General features: G+C 45.5%; 1 protein-coding gene across 1 annotated transcript in view; it reads right to left on the minus strand.

Annotated features, from left to right (window-relative positions):
* Positions 1-1,877: 1,877 nt before the first annotated feature.
* The window catches only part of GPC3 (glypican 3), a 253,518-nt gene continuing 234,918 nt past the window's right edge, over positions 1,878-20,477 (minus strand). Inside the window, exon 8 of the mRNA XM_026653014.2 lies at positions 1,878-5,179. Within this exon, the coding sequence (XP_026508799.1) occupies positions 5,010-5,179 (170 nt within the window). The 3' untranslated portion in view covers positions 1,878-5,009. The remainder of the gene's footprint in view (positions 5,180-20,477) is intronic.

A 20,477-nucleotide genomic window follows, 5' to 3' on the forward strand; every position in this document is an offset into this window, starting at 1 on the left:
CTGGTTCCCTCCCCGCCACTGCTGAAGCCAACAGGAGCTTCTGCTGAAAAGTGGACTAGATTGTGGTTTGCCCGTATGTGGCTTGGGGCCTAGGGTGTGGGAAGGGAATAAGAACTCTCCTCCCATCACCCCTATTGCAAAGCCCAAGTAAGGGCCGGACAGAACTGCAGGTCCTGCTACCCACCCGCTCCCTCCTGGGAGCAGCACAGCAGAAGGGAGGCAGGGAAGGATGGGGGTAGTTGCTGCACCCTTTAAAAAGGCTGTAGCAAATTAACCCCTCATGCAACCCCAGAGCTCTGGATGTCACCGGCCCTGAGATACACCATGGTTCCCAGTGCTCTCCCTGTGGCAAGGGGCTTTCTGCGGCCCTTCCTATGGGCTGTGCTTAGCAGCGCAGCTGAGTCCAGCATCGGGGCTTAGATCTGCTCCTGCACGTCAAAACCCGGGGCTGGGGCCCCCTCGGCCCTCACAACGCTCCGCTGACTTTGGGCTGGCTCTGCGCTGCCACTGGGGCCTGTCCGTGCGGAGTAACATGCAGGATCGGGGCCTTTGTAAGAGCGGCCTGGGAAACTGGGGAGAAATTTGCACTCTGGAGTGAGCCTTAGGGGGTACGGTTTAAAAAAACAAGTAAGCAGGAGGAGGGTGAATGGAAAAAGGCAATCCTCTTTCTTGTTCCTAGAACTATCTGCGCTTCTTAAACAGCCGAGAGAAATAAAGGCCAAACAGTATTTGATGTGTGTTTAAGGCAGAGTCTGGCATCCTTGCTGCCTCCCCAGGCCAGTCTGTAGCCAGAGAGCCTAGACTCCTCTCACTGAGGAGACACTGCTCTTAGACTTCAGCCTAACTGAGACACCCTCAGACCGTGTCTCTGCTGGTGGCGGTGCGGTGTAGTCACACGCTGCAGTGAGCAGGCAGAGTCCACACTCACTGCGGTGGGTTGCTACCTGCAGCCCAGAAAGGCTTCAGCAGTGAGGAGACAGCGAGGAAAGGTTCTGGAAGCTACCCGCTGCCGGAGCCTTTCACTGTCTCGAGGACAGGCTCTGGCTAGGGGAGGCAACAGGGAAAGGCTCCGGCAGCGGGACACTACACAGATACTAACAGCAGTGCTTCACCGTCTAGGCTGCTATTTATACATGTGCTAGCTGGGGGTGCGGGGTTTGTACTCTAGGTGTAGACCTGCCATCTGGAGACTAGAGGCTCCTTCAATATGAATACTCTGGTGAGTGGTATTTGTTTTCAGACACATGTAGAGGGAGCTGAGTCGCCCCTTTACCATTTGGGGCTATTAAATCCACGAACACCGGTTAGTATCTGCAAACGAAACTACGTACAGATGTGGTCTCCTCATCTCAAAAAAGATATATTGGCATTAGAAAAGGTTCAGAGAAGGGCAACTAAAATGATTAGGGGTTTGGAATGGGTCCCAGATGAGGAGAGATTAAAGAGGCTAGGACTCTTCAGCTTGGAAAAGAGGAGACTAAGGGGGGATATGATAGAGGTATATAAAATCATGAGTGATGTGGAGAAAGTGGATAAGGAAAAGTTATTTACTTGTTCCCATAATATAAGAACTAGGGGCCACCAAATGAAATGAATGGGCAGCAGGTTTAAAACAAATAAAAGGAAGTTCTTCTTCACACAGCGCACAGTCAACTTGTGGAACTCCTTGTCTGAGGAGGTTGTGAAGGCTAGGACTATAACAGCGTTTAAATGAGAACTAGATACATTCATGGAGGTTAAGTCCGTTAATGGCTATTAGCCAGGATGGGTAAGGAATGGTGTCCCTAGCCTCTGTTTGTTAGAGGGTGGAGATGGATGGCAGGAGAGAGATCACGTGATCATTACCTGTTAGGTTCACTCCCTCTAGGGCACCTAGCATTGGCCACTGTCGGTAGACAGGATACTGGGCTGGATGGACCTTTGGTCTGACCCAGTTCGGCTGTTCTTATGAAAACAGGGCATGCAGAGGAGACATTGTATGGAGCTGTGATCCTGATAGAAATAGAGTAAAAGGGTGATTGTGTTAAAAGCAAAGGCCGGGTTGTAGCGTGGCTTACTAAGGGGTGAAATTTGCCCCTGTGCTGCAGGTCAGCACCGGGGGTGAATTTCACCCTAAAGTGAATGAGAAGAGTGAAAAATGTATTAAACTGAAAGGGCAATAAACACTCAAGGTATACAAAGATGGTTGAAATCTATCTCAAGCAGGCTTCTACTACACTCAAGTGAGAGAAGGACTTGGAATTCAGACTGCCTTGCCAAGAAAGTTTGCAAATAATTGAAAGGCTAGACTGGAAAAGAACAATGCTTGACTCCTGCTATATTGAGGACTAGTTTTCAAAGCCCCCTAATCTGAATAGAAACCCAGGACCACCAGTAAAATGAGATGAGGAAGAAACTTCAAGGTCAGAAAACGAGTCAGAACATTGGTGTTGGAAGGGTTATCTCTGGATTGGTTGATATTATGGAATTTGTCTTCCACCTGGAAGACGTAAATACTGAGGGATAGATTCTATCAACCACTCTCACACCTAGCAGTTGAGTCCTATTGATTTGGATGTTTAAGAAGAGTAGGGGGTGGCAGCATCAGACCCTCACTCATAAGACATCGCTTGCTAGGGTAGAAACAAATGCAGTTGAGCACCACAAAACCTCAGTTTTGAAAGTCTTTAACGTTCTGGAGGCGAACCGCAAAGATGTTGCTGATAATTAAAAGCTTTGTAAAAATTAAAAGCTGCTTTGTAATAGTTCCAAAATGGGGGAGGACGGACCGGGACCAAGAGAATGATTTGAAAAGGTCACCTTTAAACAAATGTTTGTGTGCAATCAATTTCTGTGCAAACATCCCCAAAAGTTCCCCTTTGAGTTCAGCCTGAGCATGAGAAGGGGAATCTCTTGGGAAAGTTCTGCAGGAGGGAACCCGCCAGTTCAGGACAGAATGGATCTTCTATAGCACAAACACCATAACCATGGGCTGACTCACCCAGGCAGAGAGACCATGAGATTGGTGCTAACAACCTGATGCTCCTATCCCCCTGGTACAAATATGGAATAATTCCATTGCAGTCAGTGAGTTTTATACCAGGATCAGGCCCATCAGTTTAAAATAACAGCTGGATATTTTTCACCTTTTGAAGTTATCCTTTTAAAAAATCTTTGCAGTTCACTTTTCAGAAAGATATTTACTTAGTAGCTTTTTAAAGCATTTAAGCTCTGAGACACAAAGTATTTAAAGCACACATATAATACAGTGCTAGGGCTACCAACACCTTAAGCTGAAATATACAGCCGTTCTGGCCAGGAACCAAGACAAACTTTCCTTGCCCCTAACCCAAAAATGTCATTAGGTTCTAGCCCAAAAGCATATGCTGTCCACTGTGCGCTGAAGACCACCAGTCTGGGTTGCTGATGGCCTTCCCCAGGGCAGCCAGTTTCAGTTTCCAGTTTAAAATTTTCCTATGCTTTAAATGTGTGAAAGAGGGATTTTGATACGTTGTCCACCAAGAAAATAATTATTTTAACAAAAATAACATACACGAGAATGTTCAAATAAACGTCTTATTGTGCTGTGTGTGTGTCTCCTGCCAGTCCTTGCTTTTAACCTATGCAACGGGTTGGAGGCGTGTTATTCAGCCCTGCAAAAGTATGGCACAGCACCACCCTCTGTCCTTTGTCTGGAGCTGTGTGAGAACATTTCCTAAGGAAGAAGAGGGTCTGTTCCTGCAGTGTGCCAAGACACACGCACCAGGTCCAGCTGACCCAGAATTCGGAGACAGGCTGGCTGGCCACCTCCAAAGGGGCTTCCCAGGAACTGTTTGGATTCATGGGAAGTGAGCAGCAGAACTGCCTGAAACACAGCGTGCTGATGTTGTGCCCTCTAATGCCAGAAGTACTGCTCTCCTCCTGTACTGCCATTGCCAATACATCCTCCTTGGAGACAGGACAGTGGCACGTTCCGAGTGTTCCCAGGCCACCATGAGGATAATCAAAGAAAGCATGTCCCAAAACAACCTACTGTCAGCAGGGCTAATTTGATTTAGCCATTTTTTATTCCAGGGTAATTTAGTCTTTAGGCTCAGCCCAGGAGGCAATGTGCCACCTCTCAGACACAGTTCTGCCTGGCGCCACCAGTCGCTGGCTTCCTGTTTTCCCTGTGCTGGCTGGTATGTTGGCTCCACCCATTTCCTGCCCACCTGCTCTGGTGGGCGGGAGATAAACAAGCACCTACTCTTGGGTCCCCAGACTCAAGATGCAGTAGCCTTGCAAGGCAGAAGGCTGGTTCTTACTCCCTTGTGTAAGTGCGTAGTCACAGTCTAGCCCTAAATGTTTAGGGTCCACCCTTGCTCCCTATGAAGTCAATGGGAGTTTTCCTACTGACTTCACAGGTAGCAGAATCAGGACCAGGGAGAGGAGAATTTCTGAAATTTGATCAGTTGGGCCAGTGGTTCCCTTCTCTTCCTTAATCTCCTTCCCCATTTTGGACTTGCACTCTGTTTCTCAAGCCACCCCCTGGCCTCACCATTATGTGCCTGGCAAGTTTCCCAGGGATGAGTATTAAATTTGGAGTCGGTGCCAATGCTACTTAAACTATAGACAAAACCTGGGTTAAGTCAAACAAGAATGGGGGTCTGGATCTTTGGTGATAATATTCACTAAACCTTAGATGCTACTCTAGTCCATGCATGGTAAATGAACTCAAGACAAAATATGGATTTCTGCTTAACAGGAATGAAAATTCAGCCTTCGTAAACTGACATGAACATAACGTAGTATCACCCTTCCGAATTATTTTTAAAAGCACTACATGGATTTACTAACACTAAAATTCACCATGAACCAGCCCCTGGGGGTAAAGATACCATTTTATTTTACAAAACAAATGTAAGTCATTCACTTAATCTTTGGAAGTGTGCCTATATTGCAGGAGGAGCGGGGTTCAGAATGTTTTCTTCAGAAAGAAATAAGGAGAGAAGTTGATCCCCAGAAAAATCTGTTGTGGCTACTGTACAGAGTCAATGGGCCCACAGAAGAAAGACTGCCATGAAAATAGCAGTGACAGGAACATGCTTCCATGTGGTATTTCCTGATCCCAGGTTGTGAACCGCGGTATCACCTTTGCTTTGCTGATTCAAAAGTTGTTTGTTTGAGGGAACGTCATCCATATCCAAATCATAAGCCAGCTCTGAAAAGGAGAAAGAGAAAGATCGTTACTGAGCACAGCGTACCAACATCTGGCCTGACGCTCTGTATGGATTCTATATTATTATGGGATAGCCTAGAGGTCCTCACTGGGATCGAGGCCCCATTGTGCTGGGTGCTGTACAAATACCCAGTGAAAGAAAACATATTAACTCCATTTTTCAGATGGGGAAGAAGTGCAAAGAGATTAAGTGACTTGCCCAAGGTCATGCAGGAATTGAACACACATCTGCTGAGCCCTACTCCAGTTTGCGAACCACAAGGCCGCCCTTCCCTTATGGAAAACTCCCTGTAGTTAGGGATACCGCCGGATGCTCACACTGGGTGAAATCCACCTCTGTGCACAAGGCCAGCACAGATTTATGCTCTGCTCGAGGCTCAAGACAAGGCGTAAGGGGGACCTAAGCGGCAGCTAGGCCCTGAACTAGTTCTCAGCTCGATGGCGGAGGTCACCCGTTGAAAACCTGCATAACAGATGTTAATCTCATACCGGGCCCAGCCTTGCAGAGTTTTGGCAGCATATCTGGCAACATGAATGTAACATCTGCCGCAGCAGCCAGGGACTCAACGGGTGGGTCTACAAAACCACTCAGCGCTGGTTTCATTTTGTTCCCATTGGGTTTTTTTTCAGGGGGGTGGGAGGGAAGGTTACCACAGATGTGAATGGGAGAAGAGCTGGGCCAGTGCTGGGCACACTTGAAAATACCACCCAATGTGAGCTTCTCACATACGAGAGCTTTAATATCCTTTGTTCTTCCCACCACGGGGCGTTAGAAGCATTGATCCCTCCACGTTTGCCCAGTGCTTTCTGAATGTACGTGCCAAGAACATTGTCCCTGTGGGAGTCGGGGGCTGCGGATGGGGAGGGTGTCACTGGAGAGCTATTTCCAAAGAAAATCAGCTGGGCTTTGTTTAAAACAAAAATTGCGTCTGGCTTCCACACCGCCCAAGTTTGCAGAAGCGGTGAAGAAATCCCAGTCACGCTAGTTCAAAGCAAAAATCCAGCATACGGCCGATGCACCACTTACGTTCTATTTGGAGAGCTTAAGCAGGATGGAAGTGGTGCACTGCTCAGGCCTTGCCCAGGGGTGAATTTCCCCCCCTTTTTCTTTTTTAGCTTTAAAATACGTGCTCTCTGACACCTTTCATGCACCTGTTACGTTGTCTGCACGCATTTTCAATGACCAGATGCAAAGAAGGACCTAGTGTTGTAATACAGGAACCTCCAGACTAACCGCCTCCCGCTCAAAGGATGGGGAAGAATTCTTCTCAAGCCAATGTCCCATGTCAAAGAAAACCCTCTTCAAATCTCGGAGACACCTGCGCAGCTCCAATTGCTGACTGGTAAAAGCGCCTGTCCCCTGACAGTGGTCGCAAAGTCCCATCGAACAGTAAATCCTAGATGCCGGACTTGCAGTGAAGAGACAGAGGGAAAGAACAACAACAAAGCCAGACAGAACAACCCGAACAGGGAACATTTCGCAATACTTGGCTAGAGAAGGAAAAGCAAAGGCAGTTTTTGGCCTGCAGCGACAAAAGCCTCCGGAACCTAGAGCCCATTTGCAGCAATGGAAAACCAGGCCTTCAGTGTGAAGGGGACGTGGAGTTTTCTGTGCAAATTTCCCCAGTTCGTTTTTTTCTGCTTTGCATTTTTGTTGTTGCCTTTTCCCTCCATCTCTGCGCTTGGGGCCAAGCCTCCCACGATCTACTGTCCACTGCGAGCCAATTAACCCATCGCTAGGGAACACTGATTTGCATTGTCCCATTTCGTGTCACTAGAGGCGGAGTCCCACTGATTAACACCGGCGGAGACTCTGGCCCACAATCCATTCAGTGGATTGGCTCAGTCCCCTAAGACAGGGTCAGTTTGGATCACCACTTGGGCAGACCAAGGCACTTACTGGCTAGTATCAAAACACTCCTCCGCCCCCCTTGAGAGAGGAGCCAAGTGACTAAAACACTCAAGCAAAAAACCCAACCCCATCAGCCTAATAAACATCACAGCCAAAGCAGTGACAATATGTCTTAACCAATGTAACCACACACACACAGCAAAGCAAAGCAGAAAGACATTAGCACGGCAAGTGAGTCAATCATCAAAGGAAATAATAATCGACAATTATTGAAAGGACACACACACGCGCACACACGCAAGCGCCAATTGTCAGTCTAACTCATCCAAGAGATTCCCACTGATTGCCCACAAATCGTCTTCTCCCACAGTCCTCTTTTCTATACGCTCTCTTGCTCCAGAGAGCTGAATGCAGATTCAGCAGCATGTGACGCAAGCAGAGTTGCAATCCTGAAACTGATAGGCAGATAAAGCCCATCTGTGCCCTGCAAGAATAAAACTTCCATCAGCCTTGCAGCTTTAAGGATTCCGGCCCTTGGCAGACAGAGAAATGGAAGATCGCACCTTTCACCTTTAATAGTTCAAATTTATCCCAGGTCAGTAGTGACCAAAAATTGTTACTATAGGATGACTCTTTGGTGACCTGTGTGGAACAAAATGGTCTCCGTTCAGGTCTCAATGGAAAGGCATCTGCATGATAAAATCCACAAGAACTCTGGCAGTCTCAGCAGACAGGCCAAACATATTTATTTGTATTACCACAGTGCCTAGGAGCCTTGCTCATGGACCCGGTCCCCACTGCGCTGGTGCTGTACGAACACAGAGCAAGAAGATACTCCCTGCCCCAAATGGCTTACGATCTACGTATAATGCAAGAGGCAACTGCTGGACAGGCAGACAGACTGACAGGGGAGTATGAGTACGATATCAGCGATAGACAGGGATCTCAACACACGAGCGGCCGAACCGTTGTCAAGTTTTTTGTAGGCTTCGGGCAAAGGAGAGTTTTAAGGAGGAATTTGGAGGAGGCCAAGGAGTAGCTTGGTGGATGTTTATGGGAATCACCTCCCTGTCAGGAGCAGCAGCAGGGGAGAAAGCGCAAAGGGGCTTGTTTGAAGCTCTAACTAGTTGGCGATGGAAGCCAGCATCATGGGTCGACGGGAGACAGGCACTGACATCTCAGCACTGAAGGAGAGATGATAGGTAGAGTGGGGATTGACCATGAAGGGCTTTGAAAGTGAAGACAAGTAGCTTATTGCCCTTGGACACCAAGAGGTGGTCCCATCAGTAAGGTTTGAGTCACAGTGGTAAGATAGCACAACTGTTACCTCCGCCATATCTATCCTGCGGAGAAATAAGGCATTTTAGTCTCCAGAACTGATCATTTGGTACCTTTCACATGGACCCTGGCCTGGGAGAACAATGAGAGATCCTGTTCCTCATGGCAAATTCCTCTGTGGGATCCGTGACTGAAGCAGTTCTAGAATCACATAGAAATACAGACTTCCTACCCAGAACGTTCTGTGCAGGCACGGGTGTGAGTGAGGTTAGGATGATTTCATGAGCTCTGCTCATGAGGAAGGCTAAGATTTTGTCACGGATATTTTTAGTAAACGTGAGGGACAGGTCACGGGCAATAATGAAAAATTCACGGAAGTCGTGACCTGTCCCTCACGTTTACTAAAAATATCCATGATAAAATGAGAAGCCTGGGCAGCTGCGGGGGTGCTGGGAGCTCCAGGGTCCCCCTCTTCTGGGGGCTCCGAACTCGGGAGCTCCAGGGGTCCAGCGGACAGCTGTGGTGGTTTCCGGGCCACCTGGGGCTGCGAGGAGCGGCAGAGGCCCATGGCAGCGGGGAGCTCCAGGGATGTCCCTGCCGCCCGTGGCAGCGGGGAATGTTGGGGATTCCCCCTGCTACCCGCGGCGGCCAGGAGTGGCAGGAGGTCTGCCTGACACCAGTGGCGGCAGGGACCCTGCAGCTCTCAGCCGAGGCTGGCTGAAGTCATGGAGGTCTTTGGAAGTCATGGAATCCGTGACCTCCGTGACTAAATCGCAGACTTACTCATGAGCCACTCTTCTAAGAAAGGGCAGAGGATACACAGGTAGCTGTCCAGGAGGACAATCAAGAACAGAAGGGGGAAATGAGCTGGAAAGCAGGGGGTTCTCCAGGAAGACCTCACTTGGGTAAAGGAGGTGTCTGGGGGTGAGTCAGGAGGCAGGTCTGTTAGGTCCTGGTGGGAAGGCAACGAGGACGCAAGCTTAGGCTGTAGGGGAAAGGTTTACTGTTGCACAAGAGGATGGTGAATGCTGGGAAGGGGCAGGTATAGATTGCAGCATCCTGGTGAGAGTGGGAGGAGAGGAAACACTAGCTTCTCCCTGTCACAGAAAATGGCAGCTTTCCTGTAAATAACTGAGGAACATTCAAACAAAGCAAAACTTTAAGCTAGCAAACAAGAAAAAAATCTCTGAAAACTGTGCCTGTAAATTTGGTAATGGGATATCTCACCATGAATGGTGATCTCCGTCAGATCAGTGGCAATGGTTATGGTTGGCTTTCAGTCATGAAATACCACTCTGGCAGAAACAACGACCACATTTCAATGTGGTTTAATAGACGTATGGCTGAATCTGCTTAAATGCCAGCAACTTACATCTTCATTTGCAACCTATTTTCAGAGGAATGATTACATGGTTTGATTTAATAAATTGGTAATTAGACTACTTTGCAGTTAGCCTTTTATGGAATAATCAAATGACACCACTGCTGGTACATTATTCCACTAGAGTTATGAAAATCTAGCTAAGAAGAACAGAAAATATTTACCTGTAATTGCTGTTTTCTGAAGGTTGTTCTCATGTACATTCATACTCCCACCACTGGTGCTTCTGTGAATATAAATATTCCATTGCACAGTTTTCTAAAAAACATTAAAGTGCCTCTCCAGACGGTGGTGCGTGCCTCTCTACTACTGAGGCAGAGTCCTTGCTAGAGCTGGTCAACATTTTTTCCAGTGGAATGTTTTTCTGTCAGAATTGAAAGTGTCCACACAAATGTGTTGATTTTGACAGAATTTCATTCAAATTTTTAAAAAAAAAGATTTAATAAAGTCCTTCTTGGAGCAAAACATTTTGATTTTTTGTTTGAAATGACTGTTTGCAAATTGATTTTTCACATTATAATTAATAATATAAAAAGTTAAAGGTCCAAATCAAAACAAAACATTTCGATTGACCTGAATAAATTTTATTAAAATGTTCTTTCATGGGAAATTTTGAAATTTGATAGTTTTGTTCCAGTTTGGACAGAATCAGTTTTGAAATGGTGGAATTTCCTGCAAAATGGAAATTCCGCTTGCTGCATAGCCGTTGTCTTTACCAAATGTCATGGTTCCTCTTTGGCCAAATTAAAAGGAAAAAACAGACTTTTAAAAAGCACACTAACAAATTCAGAGAACTGGTAGGTAAGGTGCCATGGGAAGAAATCTAAGGAAAATGGAGATCAGGAGAGCTGGCAGTTTCTCAAAGAGATAATATTAAACACACAACAGCAAACTATCCTGATGCTAAGAAAAGATAGGAAGAATTGTAAGACGCCAATCTGGCTCCATCAGGAAGTCTTTAATGACCTGAAAATCAAAAACAAATTCTACAAAAAATGGAAACATGAACAAATTGCTAAGGATGAATAGAAAAGTATGTAGGAACAAAATCAGAAAGGCTAAAGCACAAAACGATTTACACCTAGCAAGGGACATAAAAGACAATAAAAAGAGGTGCTATAAATATGTTAGGAGCAAGAGAAAGACGAAGGAAAATGGAGGTCCACTACTTAGTGGGGAAGGAATGACATCAAAAAGGCTGAGGTGTTTAATGTCTATTTTGCCTCAGTCTTCACTAAAAAGGTTAATTGTGGCCAGATGCGTGATACAATTAATATTAACAACAAGGGGGGAGGGACAAAAGCCAGAATAGGAAAGAACAGGTTAAAATTGTTTAGATATGTTAGATATAGGCAAGTCAGCAGGGCATGATGAAATTCACCTGCGGGTACTTAAGGAACTAGATGAAGCAATCTCAAAGCCATTAGCGATTATCTTCAGGATCTCGTGGAGGATGGCAGTACAACTGTGTGAAGAGGCTTGTGTGGCAAATTTCTACCACTGCCCAGCTACCTTTGAACTTCTGTGTTTGGGTAGAGCTTTGTTTTAAAAAGACTTTGTGTTGTTTCCTTCTCTAGGTATATTTGTGGCTGATTGAGTATTTTTAGGCAGATTGATTTTGTTGCTGACTTTTGTCCCTATTTTATTGCTCGATTTTCATGACATAGGGCATTAAAGCTAATTTTTGTATAAATAAATAGTATTTCTGTAACTGTATATTTGCTGTTCTGAGTCCATTCTGCTTAACTTCCAATAAGCATGTGGTGTCATAAAATCTACTTCGCTACTCTAGTCAAACAGTCAGGAGGGTGTCTCTGGGGTTACCAGATAACCTATTTCAGGCATAACCCTGTTAAAAAGAAGCGTAACAAATGAAATCAAAGTTCTAAAACACAGAACCCAGAGTAACTAGTTTCCCAAATCAGATCAATTCCTGAAATGGTCCCCAAGAGAGGCAAAAATGGATACTGTATTGATCAGAATTGTTGCCCTTATTAGTACAGACATATACAGTGCCACCTATGGTATTTTATTCTAAGCAAACCTGTGATGGAGACTTACAGTATCTAAAAAAAGTCACCTTCAAGGAAAGGGGGGGAAAACCCAAATACATACTTTAAATAATTTTAAGAACAATCAGTCTGTATTTACTACAGTAAAATAACCAAATAGGCTTCTTATTAACTTTCCTACTTGTATATCTGCACTTTCTAGCTATCCCCATCTTCATGCTTGTAAACTGTCGGACTTGTTATGCACCATGTAAAATGCAACAGTTTCTGCTACAAAGCAGCCTTTTGGTTTTGCAAAGAGATTTTTTCATTTACACTCCAAAAATCTGTTTCTGCTTATAATCAGTCCAACGCTGTCCAGAGGGTATTTCCAACAATCTGTACTAATTACACACTCAGTCTTCATTTGTTTTTTGCCCTTCTTGTCCTTTGTACTGCAGATTAGATAATCCGCTTAAAATAATAGTCAATCATTAGCACTGCTAGTGTTTCTGAGGGAGGTTTTGTTGTTTTTTTTACATGCAAACAGGGCATACTCTGCAGAGTCATCTACAGTCCGTACCTAGTTTACGAAACTTCTCCAGCTGAGCACAAACAACTCCCCCGTAAGTATCTTTTGCAACAAAAGCTACTTCTAACACAGAACTGCTGTGTGTCTGCTCCTAGCACATCAAAAGCTGCGATCATCATTCCTGCTGCAACATGCAGTATGGATGACACCCATGAACGACGTAAACTTTAAAATATGGGCTTTCCAGGTCTAGCGAATGAAGGCGTGACATTCTGCCACGGATTAGTATTAGCATTATGTGTGTTATCTCTGCCCGAGTTTATCAGGTACAAATCATTAAAACACCCTCCTTGCTGAACTGCAGTCATTTTTGGAAGCATCTTCAAAGCCAGTTAAAGCACAGTAGATTGTTTTCGAGTTGGCATAAGTAGTTCCATTGCAGCTGGCATCAAAAAGCCAGGAGGATAAGAATTGGCATGTAGGCAGCATTATAGCAGGCATGCACACTCATGAAGAAACCATATTTATGCCTGGTGAAACACCATAAATGGGTAATGTATTTTTAAGCAAATAACTGGAAGCAAATGCCTTGCAAGCAAAGGAAAATGACATCAAAGAGGACAATGCGTTGCTACAGCAGGCTCCCCCAGACCAACAGGCAGATCTGCTAGCAAAGCCAGGAAAGAAGAGCCGATATCTAGATGCCAAAGCTAGAGAATGTCATTCCACAGCCAAGCATCTGGGCCTTTGGCTGCCAAGTTTGCACCAGCAGATGGCTTCAATGTTGGACCTAATATAGTAACATCCTAATAACTGATGTCCAGGCATGAAAACTGCTCAAAGTGAGGCACTTAATAAATCTATCGGTGCTCTACCACTGTGCTGGGTGTAGCGTGAGCTCTCTCTGCTGAAACAAAATTATTTTTGTCTAACACCCCGGCTCCTAAAATGGGGTCTGTGGAGCACTGGTGGTGCACAAAGCGCTTGCTGGGGACATGGTGCCAGGTCTCTTTGCAGATGAGAGAAACTCAGCAGACACCAGAGCAGGAGGGAATGGAGAGCAACAGTGTGGCGAAATGTTCTCAGAGAGGACACAACGTGTAGGACATCCACAGCAGCCAGAAATAGCGAGAGAGTCAGCCCGGAAAAGCCAGCCCCACACACTTTGCCACCATTACGCTCCACATAAACACTTGCTGTCATTGCCAGATGGATGTTATGAGATTTTGGCATGGAGGGGCTGGAGCTTCCTACGTGACCCCAACCAAGATAGGATGGCCTACAAGATACTTTCTCTATTCATAGACTCATAGGACTGGAAGGGACCTCAAGCGGTCAGACAGTCCAGTTCCCTGCACTCAAGCCAGGGCTAAGTATTATCTAGACCATCCCTGACAGGTGTTTGTCTAACCTGCTCTTAAAAATCTCCAGTGATGGAGATTCCACAACATCCATAGGCAAGATTAAGATGTGGTCTGCACTTAGGAAAAGTTTGGTAAAGTCTGGGGCACAAATGTTCAGGTCCCATTAAAGATGAGCACATATTCTAGTACCATAACAAAAAATATGATACGTGATGGACAAGGTAGTAAGTACCTATGGCCTGACAGTCGAGTGGTGGAACAAGTGAATAGGTTCCCCTATTCAGGGAATCTAATTACATTGGACAGAAGATGTGACAAAGGAATCAAGAGAAGAATACAGCTCGCAAAAACTGCATTCAGCAACTTCCAAAGACTTCTATGTTGTCAAAAGTTAAAACTGCATATCCACACTAGACTGCTGAAGTACTACTTAGGGTCAACTCTCCCATACAGTTTTGAGAGCTGGACACATAAAAAGGACACTGAGAGACGACTCGGAACATTCGCATTTTGGTGTTATAGAAGAATGCTAAAAATTAGCTGGATAACCAAAACTACAAACAAAGTGGTGACGAGAAGGATGAATTTTAAAAGAGTACAATTACATGAGACCCTCAGTAAAAGAATAACATCTTTTTGTTGACACGTAGCTCACCAATCGCACAGTGCTTCGCTTCCGTATTCATACTATCCAGCAAGATTGCAGGCAGACCAGGAAGAGGAAGAAGAGAGTCAGAAACATTGGAAATATCATCAGATGAACTGGTATCCAAAGCAGAGTGGACGTTTTACAACTCTGTCGAGACTGCGAAAGATTGAAGATGGTGGCCGACAACCTCCACAGTGAAGAAGAAGAAGAAAGAAAGAAAGAAAGAAAAGTCAAACCACTGTAGATAACTGCATCCATGCCAATAGCTCTGCCCTTATCTTCTCCTACACCCCTGCCTACTTCATTTGCTCTTCAGTCCTATCTGGGCCCTTCGTTTCCTTTGCACCTCTATCCACGTCATCGCTTAGATCTAGAACAGGATCCTAAAGAATGTATGTACAGGTCTGTCTCAACTTACGTGGGGGTTCCGTTGCGTGGTTAGCGCGTAAAGCGAAAACTGCGTATAGCCAAAACCGCATTGAGTTCAATGGCGGGCGAAATTGCCCGCACTACAGGTATAGTATTAAAACTGTTGTTTTTCTCTTTTTTTGTTTTGTTTTTGCCGACCGCATAAAGTTGAAATCGCGCATGTTAAAATGTGCGTAAGATGCGACAGACCTGTAATGCTTTCCCCGCTCTGCTCCTTCAAGGAGCTGAAATCCCACCTGTTTCTCAAGGCACTAACGTTACACTGACCATCAGCCAGTTGTTTTGGTGATTGTACGGGTCTGCACTTTACCAGCTTGTGGTCTTACATGATTAGCCTTTGGGAGCAGGGAACCTGTTACCCGTCACAGCTCTCTGACTGGACACTATGCAGTACCCTGAGTCTCCTTACAGTAAGAGACTTAAAGAGCTCATTGTGTTGATCAAAAAGAAGATCAAGAGATGGCTGAATTACAGTTTATAGGTATCTTCCCGGGGAGAAAATACTGGCTCTAAAGGGCTTTTTACCCTAGCAGAGAAAGGCAGAACAAGGACCAAGGGTTGGAAGCAGAAGCCAGACAAATTCAAATTAGAAAAAAGGCCCACATTTTTAACAGCATGGGAACAAACTACTCAGGGAAGTGGTGGATTCTCCATCTCAGGATGTCTCCAAATGAAGACTGGTGCCTTTTGGGAAGACATGCTTTAGTCAAATACAAGTTACTGGGTTCAATACAGGGTGAAATTTAATGCCCCATGAGATGCAGGAGGTCAGACTAGATGACCTTTTGGCCTTAAGACCTAGGATTCTATATGACCCTATTTACTGGAAGGTGTCAGTGTGTGTACATCTCACGTACACGCACACATCCACAATTTATAAAGATAGACAATTTCATTAAACTCCACCTCTTATGTTAAACAGATGTAAGTACTGTGGAGAACACGGAAATTTCTGCTCACTCCTACCCCAAAATTACAACATCCTGGCTTTCCAGTACAAACAGATACTTAAGCAGGAGTAAGTATTTGCACGTTTGGCTTATGAAACTGATGCCAAGTAGGCTCCTTGTGCATTCTTTACACACACACACAATTATCCAGCGGTGCTGTACCATGATACAGTAGGATACCACTGCACATCTGCTCCTCCAGGAGACCCTGAATGTTCGTAAACAGACAAGAATGAATGTATTTTATTGGGGAGAGTTTAGCCCGCGGGCTGTCCGCGCTCAGATCCTAGAGCTCCGACAGGTTTATTAACTGCCTTATTATCTAGAAAGTTATAATGCACTAACTGAGGGCATGGCATATGCTGTGCCAGTCCTGATTCTTGTGCATGTCTAGTCATATTTTGAACGAGCATCCAGACTGTTACAGAGCATCTATGTGGTTTTGTGGTTCCGTCTCTCCACCTCCTCAGCACCAATTCATGGGGTGTTCCTCTTGGTTAATGGCGAGAAAATAAAAATTCATCTAGCCACTGCAGGAGAAGAGGGAACGAAGGAACCAACAAAGAACTCCACCAGCTAAACACCACTCATCCATCATCTGTGACCTGGCCAGAGAAACTCCTGCTCAGAGGTGAGGTGAGAAATAAAACTGCCTTCCTGGTAAGAAACCCAGGTGAACTGGTCTCAGATTAACTGATTTGAAAACCAAAAGCCCCTTCTGACATGTACAGCTCATGAGCTTCTGATTGGTCCATGGCACGTGCAAACTGCCCATCAGAACATGCTTTTATGGACAACCCGAAGGACACAAGTGTTATTCCAAGGACAGGACTGATTCTGGGTGAAGATCACCCAGGACAAATGCAATGCCCTAGCAACACCTCTGCCCTACGTGGCAGTTGCACAAGACAGCTGCAGGTGGAGACACCACAGAGTGGGTCTCCACCCTCCTCGTGTGCCGTGGAAGAGGTATCCACCCAGCCCCTCGAGCCAGCTCTGGGGTGGGGGAGGGACGGCACCCACAGGCCCAAGATTCCATGATTCAAGTGGGGCAGAAGGGCTGCAGCTGTTAACGCCGTAAGTGCTACGTATAAGCATTCTTACTGCTCCCTTCCCACCGAGTAACGGCTGTGGGGGAGGGGATGCCATACTGCAGTCCTGTCCTGACCGGGGGGAAGGGGGCATGTGTGTGCATTTTACCAACATAAAGGTTTATTATTCGGACTTTATGCAGGTAAAGTGCATTTCACCCTAAGCGACCGACCAATTATTTAAGCAATGTCCGTGCATTCGTTGGTTGGACCTCCATTATATATGCATCACACAGCGACCTCCATTCCTTCCGATATCACCCGACCCCATTTTCCAACACCGCTCTGGTCTCCAGAACATCCATTATGAGCCGCTCCCTTGTTTACTTTCCAAGGAGCACTCGTTACATTGTTTTTCAGACCTCAGTGTTTTTCTGGATTTACCCTGAAGAGAATCTGGCACCTGCATTTGCATTAATGATTTTTCTCTGGCAGTGAGTGAAAGAGCTCCTGAGTTGTACCGCAGAGTGGATTAATGAAAACAGGTTTAGCAAAAGGAGTTGGTGTAATCTATTAAAAATTAACAAATGCCATTTGCATTAACTGGAAGCTCTGGAGTCCTTGTGTTGTAACAACACAGGCCAGCAGTCTTCAGTCAGGGGTGCAGGTGCACTGCTGGTGCAAGTGCTGCTACCGGATCTGCACATGTTAAAGATTAAAGGGGGAGGAGAGAAGCAGAAGAGGGAGGCACATAGGCAAGAGAGAGAACTAAGAAGTAGGGGAGAGAGAACATGAGAGTACACACGGAAAGCAGAAAACAAAGGAGGGGAGAGGGGAAGAGAGATTAGGAGAAAGGGCAGGAAAAGGCAAGATAAATGAAAGGAAAACAAGATGGAGATGTGACGACCACATCACCATACTGTGCGTGGATGAGATGGGGAGCATGCAGGGGGTGGGCCTTGACAGGACATCGGAATTCCACAGTGGATCAGTCCCAAGATCCATCTAGCCCAGTATCCTGTCTCCCGATAGCAGCCAGCACCAGATGTGCCAGAGAAAGCTGTAAGAATCCTGCTGTACCAGGTGTGGGATAATCTGCCCCTGACATTCAACCTCGTCCTGATCTCTAACAGAGATCAGCTTACGTCCTGAAGCTGATCTCTTCCAATAATGCTGTTATTCATTATGATCATTCTGGCTATTCTTGTTATCCATATAAATGTCCAATCCCTTTTTGAGTCTTACTGAGTCCTTGGCCTCAATGTCATCCTGTGGCAAGGAGTTCCACAGTCTCATTGCATATCATGTGAAAAACTATTTCCTTTCATCCATTCTGAAATTATGAACTAAACTTCCAGCGGAATGAAGCCTAATTGGAAGAGTCTTATGGAGCGCCAGATGTCATCCCTTGAGACCAGCCCCTCCAAGCAAAGGAATGTTTCTCAGCTCCTGGTCAAGAAACTCACTATGGTTCCACTGAACCCATCAACATTTGACATTTTTCTTTGTGACTCGTTATACCTGGAAACTAGACTTGGGCCTTGCCCAGGAGTTGGCAATTTTGGTTCTTCGAGCTATTATGTATAATATATGGGTAACCAGAACCACGTCCTTTTAATCAGAAAAGGACCATTGTAATAATTGGGCCTACATATTTACCCTAATTGTGCGCTCAACTGTGAAAAATCAGAGAAAATTCATAAAATGTCACAATAACCTAGAACAACAAACACTGATGGGAAAGGGTGCAAAAGACAATGAGAGACTGAATTCCTCCATACCAAAAGGCCTATTGATCTAGTCCAAGGATTGTGTTAAAGTCATGCCTGGTAAACAAGAACAGCGTAAGAATGAAAAGCAATGAACCAAATGGGGTATGTCGGAAATTAGGCCTAATCGTTGGACAAAATGGTGAGGGGATGGGCCATTCCACCCATCACTGCCTTTTCGAGTCCTTAAGAAAGGGGGAAAGCCGGCTTCTGTGACAGGGGTTGACTGAAAGACAAGAGAAGGGGAAAGAGCAAGCTTCACCATCACGGCTTCCACCCCGACCATCTACTGGGACCCTGGACCTTCTTCATCTTAATCCTGAGAGATGTGCTGAATAGACCCAGCCAGAGAGAGGGAGTCATGTGACATCGCCTTGTCCACTGGCTCTGACTAAAGTCCGACCACCACCTGGAAGAGGAGATTTTTGTCACGTGCACACACAACCTGTGCATCCTTTCCCCTCCCCACCCTATTTCCTTTCTTTCCTAGCCCTCTTCTTTTCCGTTTTGTTTAACCAGAGTCTGGCTTAGTCGGCCAAGACTGTATATTTTGCAACACTGGGGTAAGCCCATGACCAGAAAGACAGCTACATGCAATGCCTTTCCCAGCCCGAGGCGGGTGCAAGGTTGGCAGATCTCAGAGCGACTGATAAGACCGTGGGCTGGGCCTGCATTTTTCCAGCCGTGAGGTTGCAAGTGAGAGGCAACACCAGAGACAGAAGCTGTATTTTCTAGCTGTTCTTTTCACTCCCCTCCCTCTTATATTTGTGTGCCGCTTGTTTCGTCTCAAAGGAAGCAGGATCAGACTTTAACAACAGCTCCAGCCCATCTCAACTAACTTCTTCTCTGGTCCCCCAAAGGACAGTTATTATCATCTTTACCATCAAACAAGGGGCGGGGGGGGAGAGTTCTTTCAAAAGGCGCTCTCCAGAGAAAAGGAAAGGGAACAAGGGATGTGGTTAAAATGAAAGCCTTACCCAATACCTTACATTTCAACGCTTTAACCTTCCCTCCAGCCTTCTTTCCCGTATTTTTAATAAACAGTCCAAAAGATTTTTAATGGTGTGTTTGCCATGGTACTAAGCAGGCTCAGGTGTCTGTATATCAAACCCCAAACCTTGATTAAAACTGTTTAATGTTGGACAGTCACCGGGCCATGTCGACACCTTTTGACTTTTGGGGCCCTTTATTCCATCCTAATTAATACAACAGGACCCAAGACTTTATGCAATGTATAGATTTCATCAGAAACCCATAAACACCCGTCATCCCCGTATACTTGCAAGGCAAAAAATCTATAAGTGCTGCCTTTTCATAGCTACATGTTGGAACATACACGTAAATAAACTTCCTAAAATGCATAATTAGCATTGGCAATCTGTCAGTCAGATTCCAAGGGGCTCAATGCCAAGGAAAATATCTATGTTAAGTATTCGGACTCTGAGCCAGGTATGTAGGATGGTAAACAACCAGGTGGGTAAGGACATACCTGCTCAGCCCACTTATCCTGCCGGCAGGTAACCTCATGCATAGTGGTATGCAAACATCTGCTAAAGGCTTTAGCTTTGTCTCAGCTACTGAAACATTCCAGGAGTTCTTGGTATTCTTAACCCCACCGGATCAACTGAGTGGATGAAGATAAAGCGGGTTTCTATTCACTTTTGGAAAGCCAGGCTAACCAGGAGGTACGTTTTCAAAGCTCTGTGCAGGGTAGAAGCAGCAGGTGGCCCATTAAAGTCAGTGGGAGTTGCAAGGCTAAAATAATGTACAACTTTTTAAACAGTATTAAGCTATTAAAAATCCCCACCCTGTATTCAAAGAATGTTAAAGCAGCTGACTTCAATCTACAAACACACAGAAATGCTGAGTGCAGCATAAAACCTTTTCTTTACCTGACTTCCCTTTGTTATATAGAAGAGGAGGGTTCAGAGGAATCTTCCCTTTAAAAATAAATGGTAACAAATGGTGTAAAGTAAGAGCTGTGTGGAACTCAGCAATCTGCTCACGGGAACCTTTCCTCAGTTTCAGTTTGCAGACTTGGAAAGAAACCCACA

Source organism: Terrapene carolina, unplaced genomic scaffold (assembly GCF_002925995.2).
Source record: "Terrapene carolina triunguis isolate 2854851 unplaced genomic scaffold, T_m_triunguis-2.0 Scaffold131, whole genome shotgun sequence".
NCBI lineage: Eukaryota > Metazoa > Chordata > Testudines > Emydidae > Terrapene > Terrapene triunguis.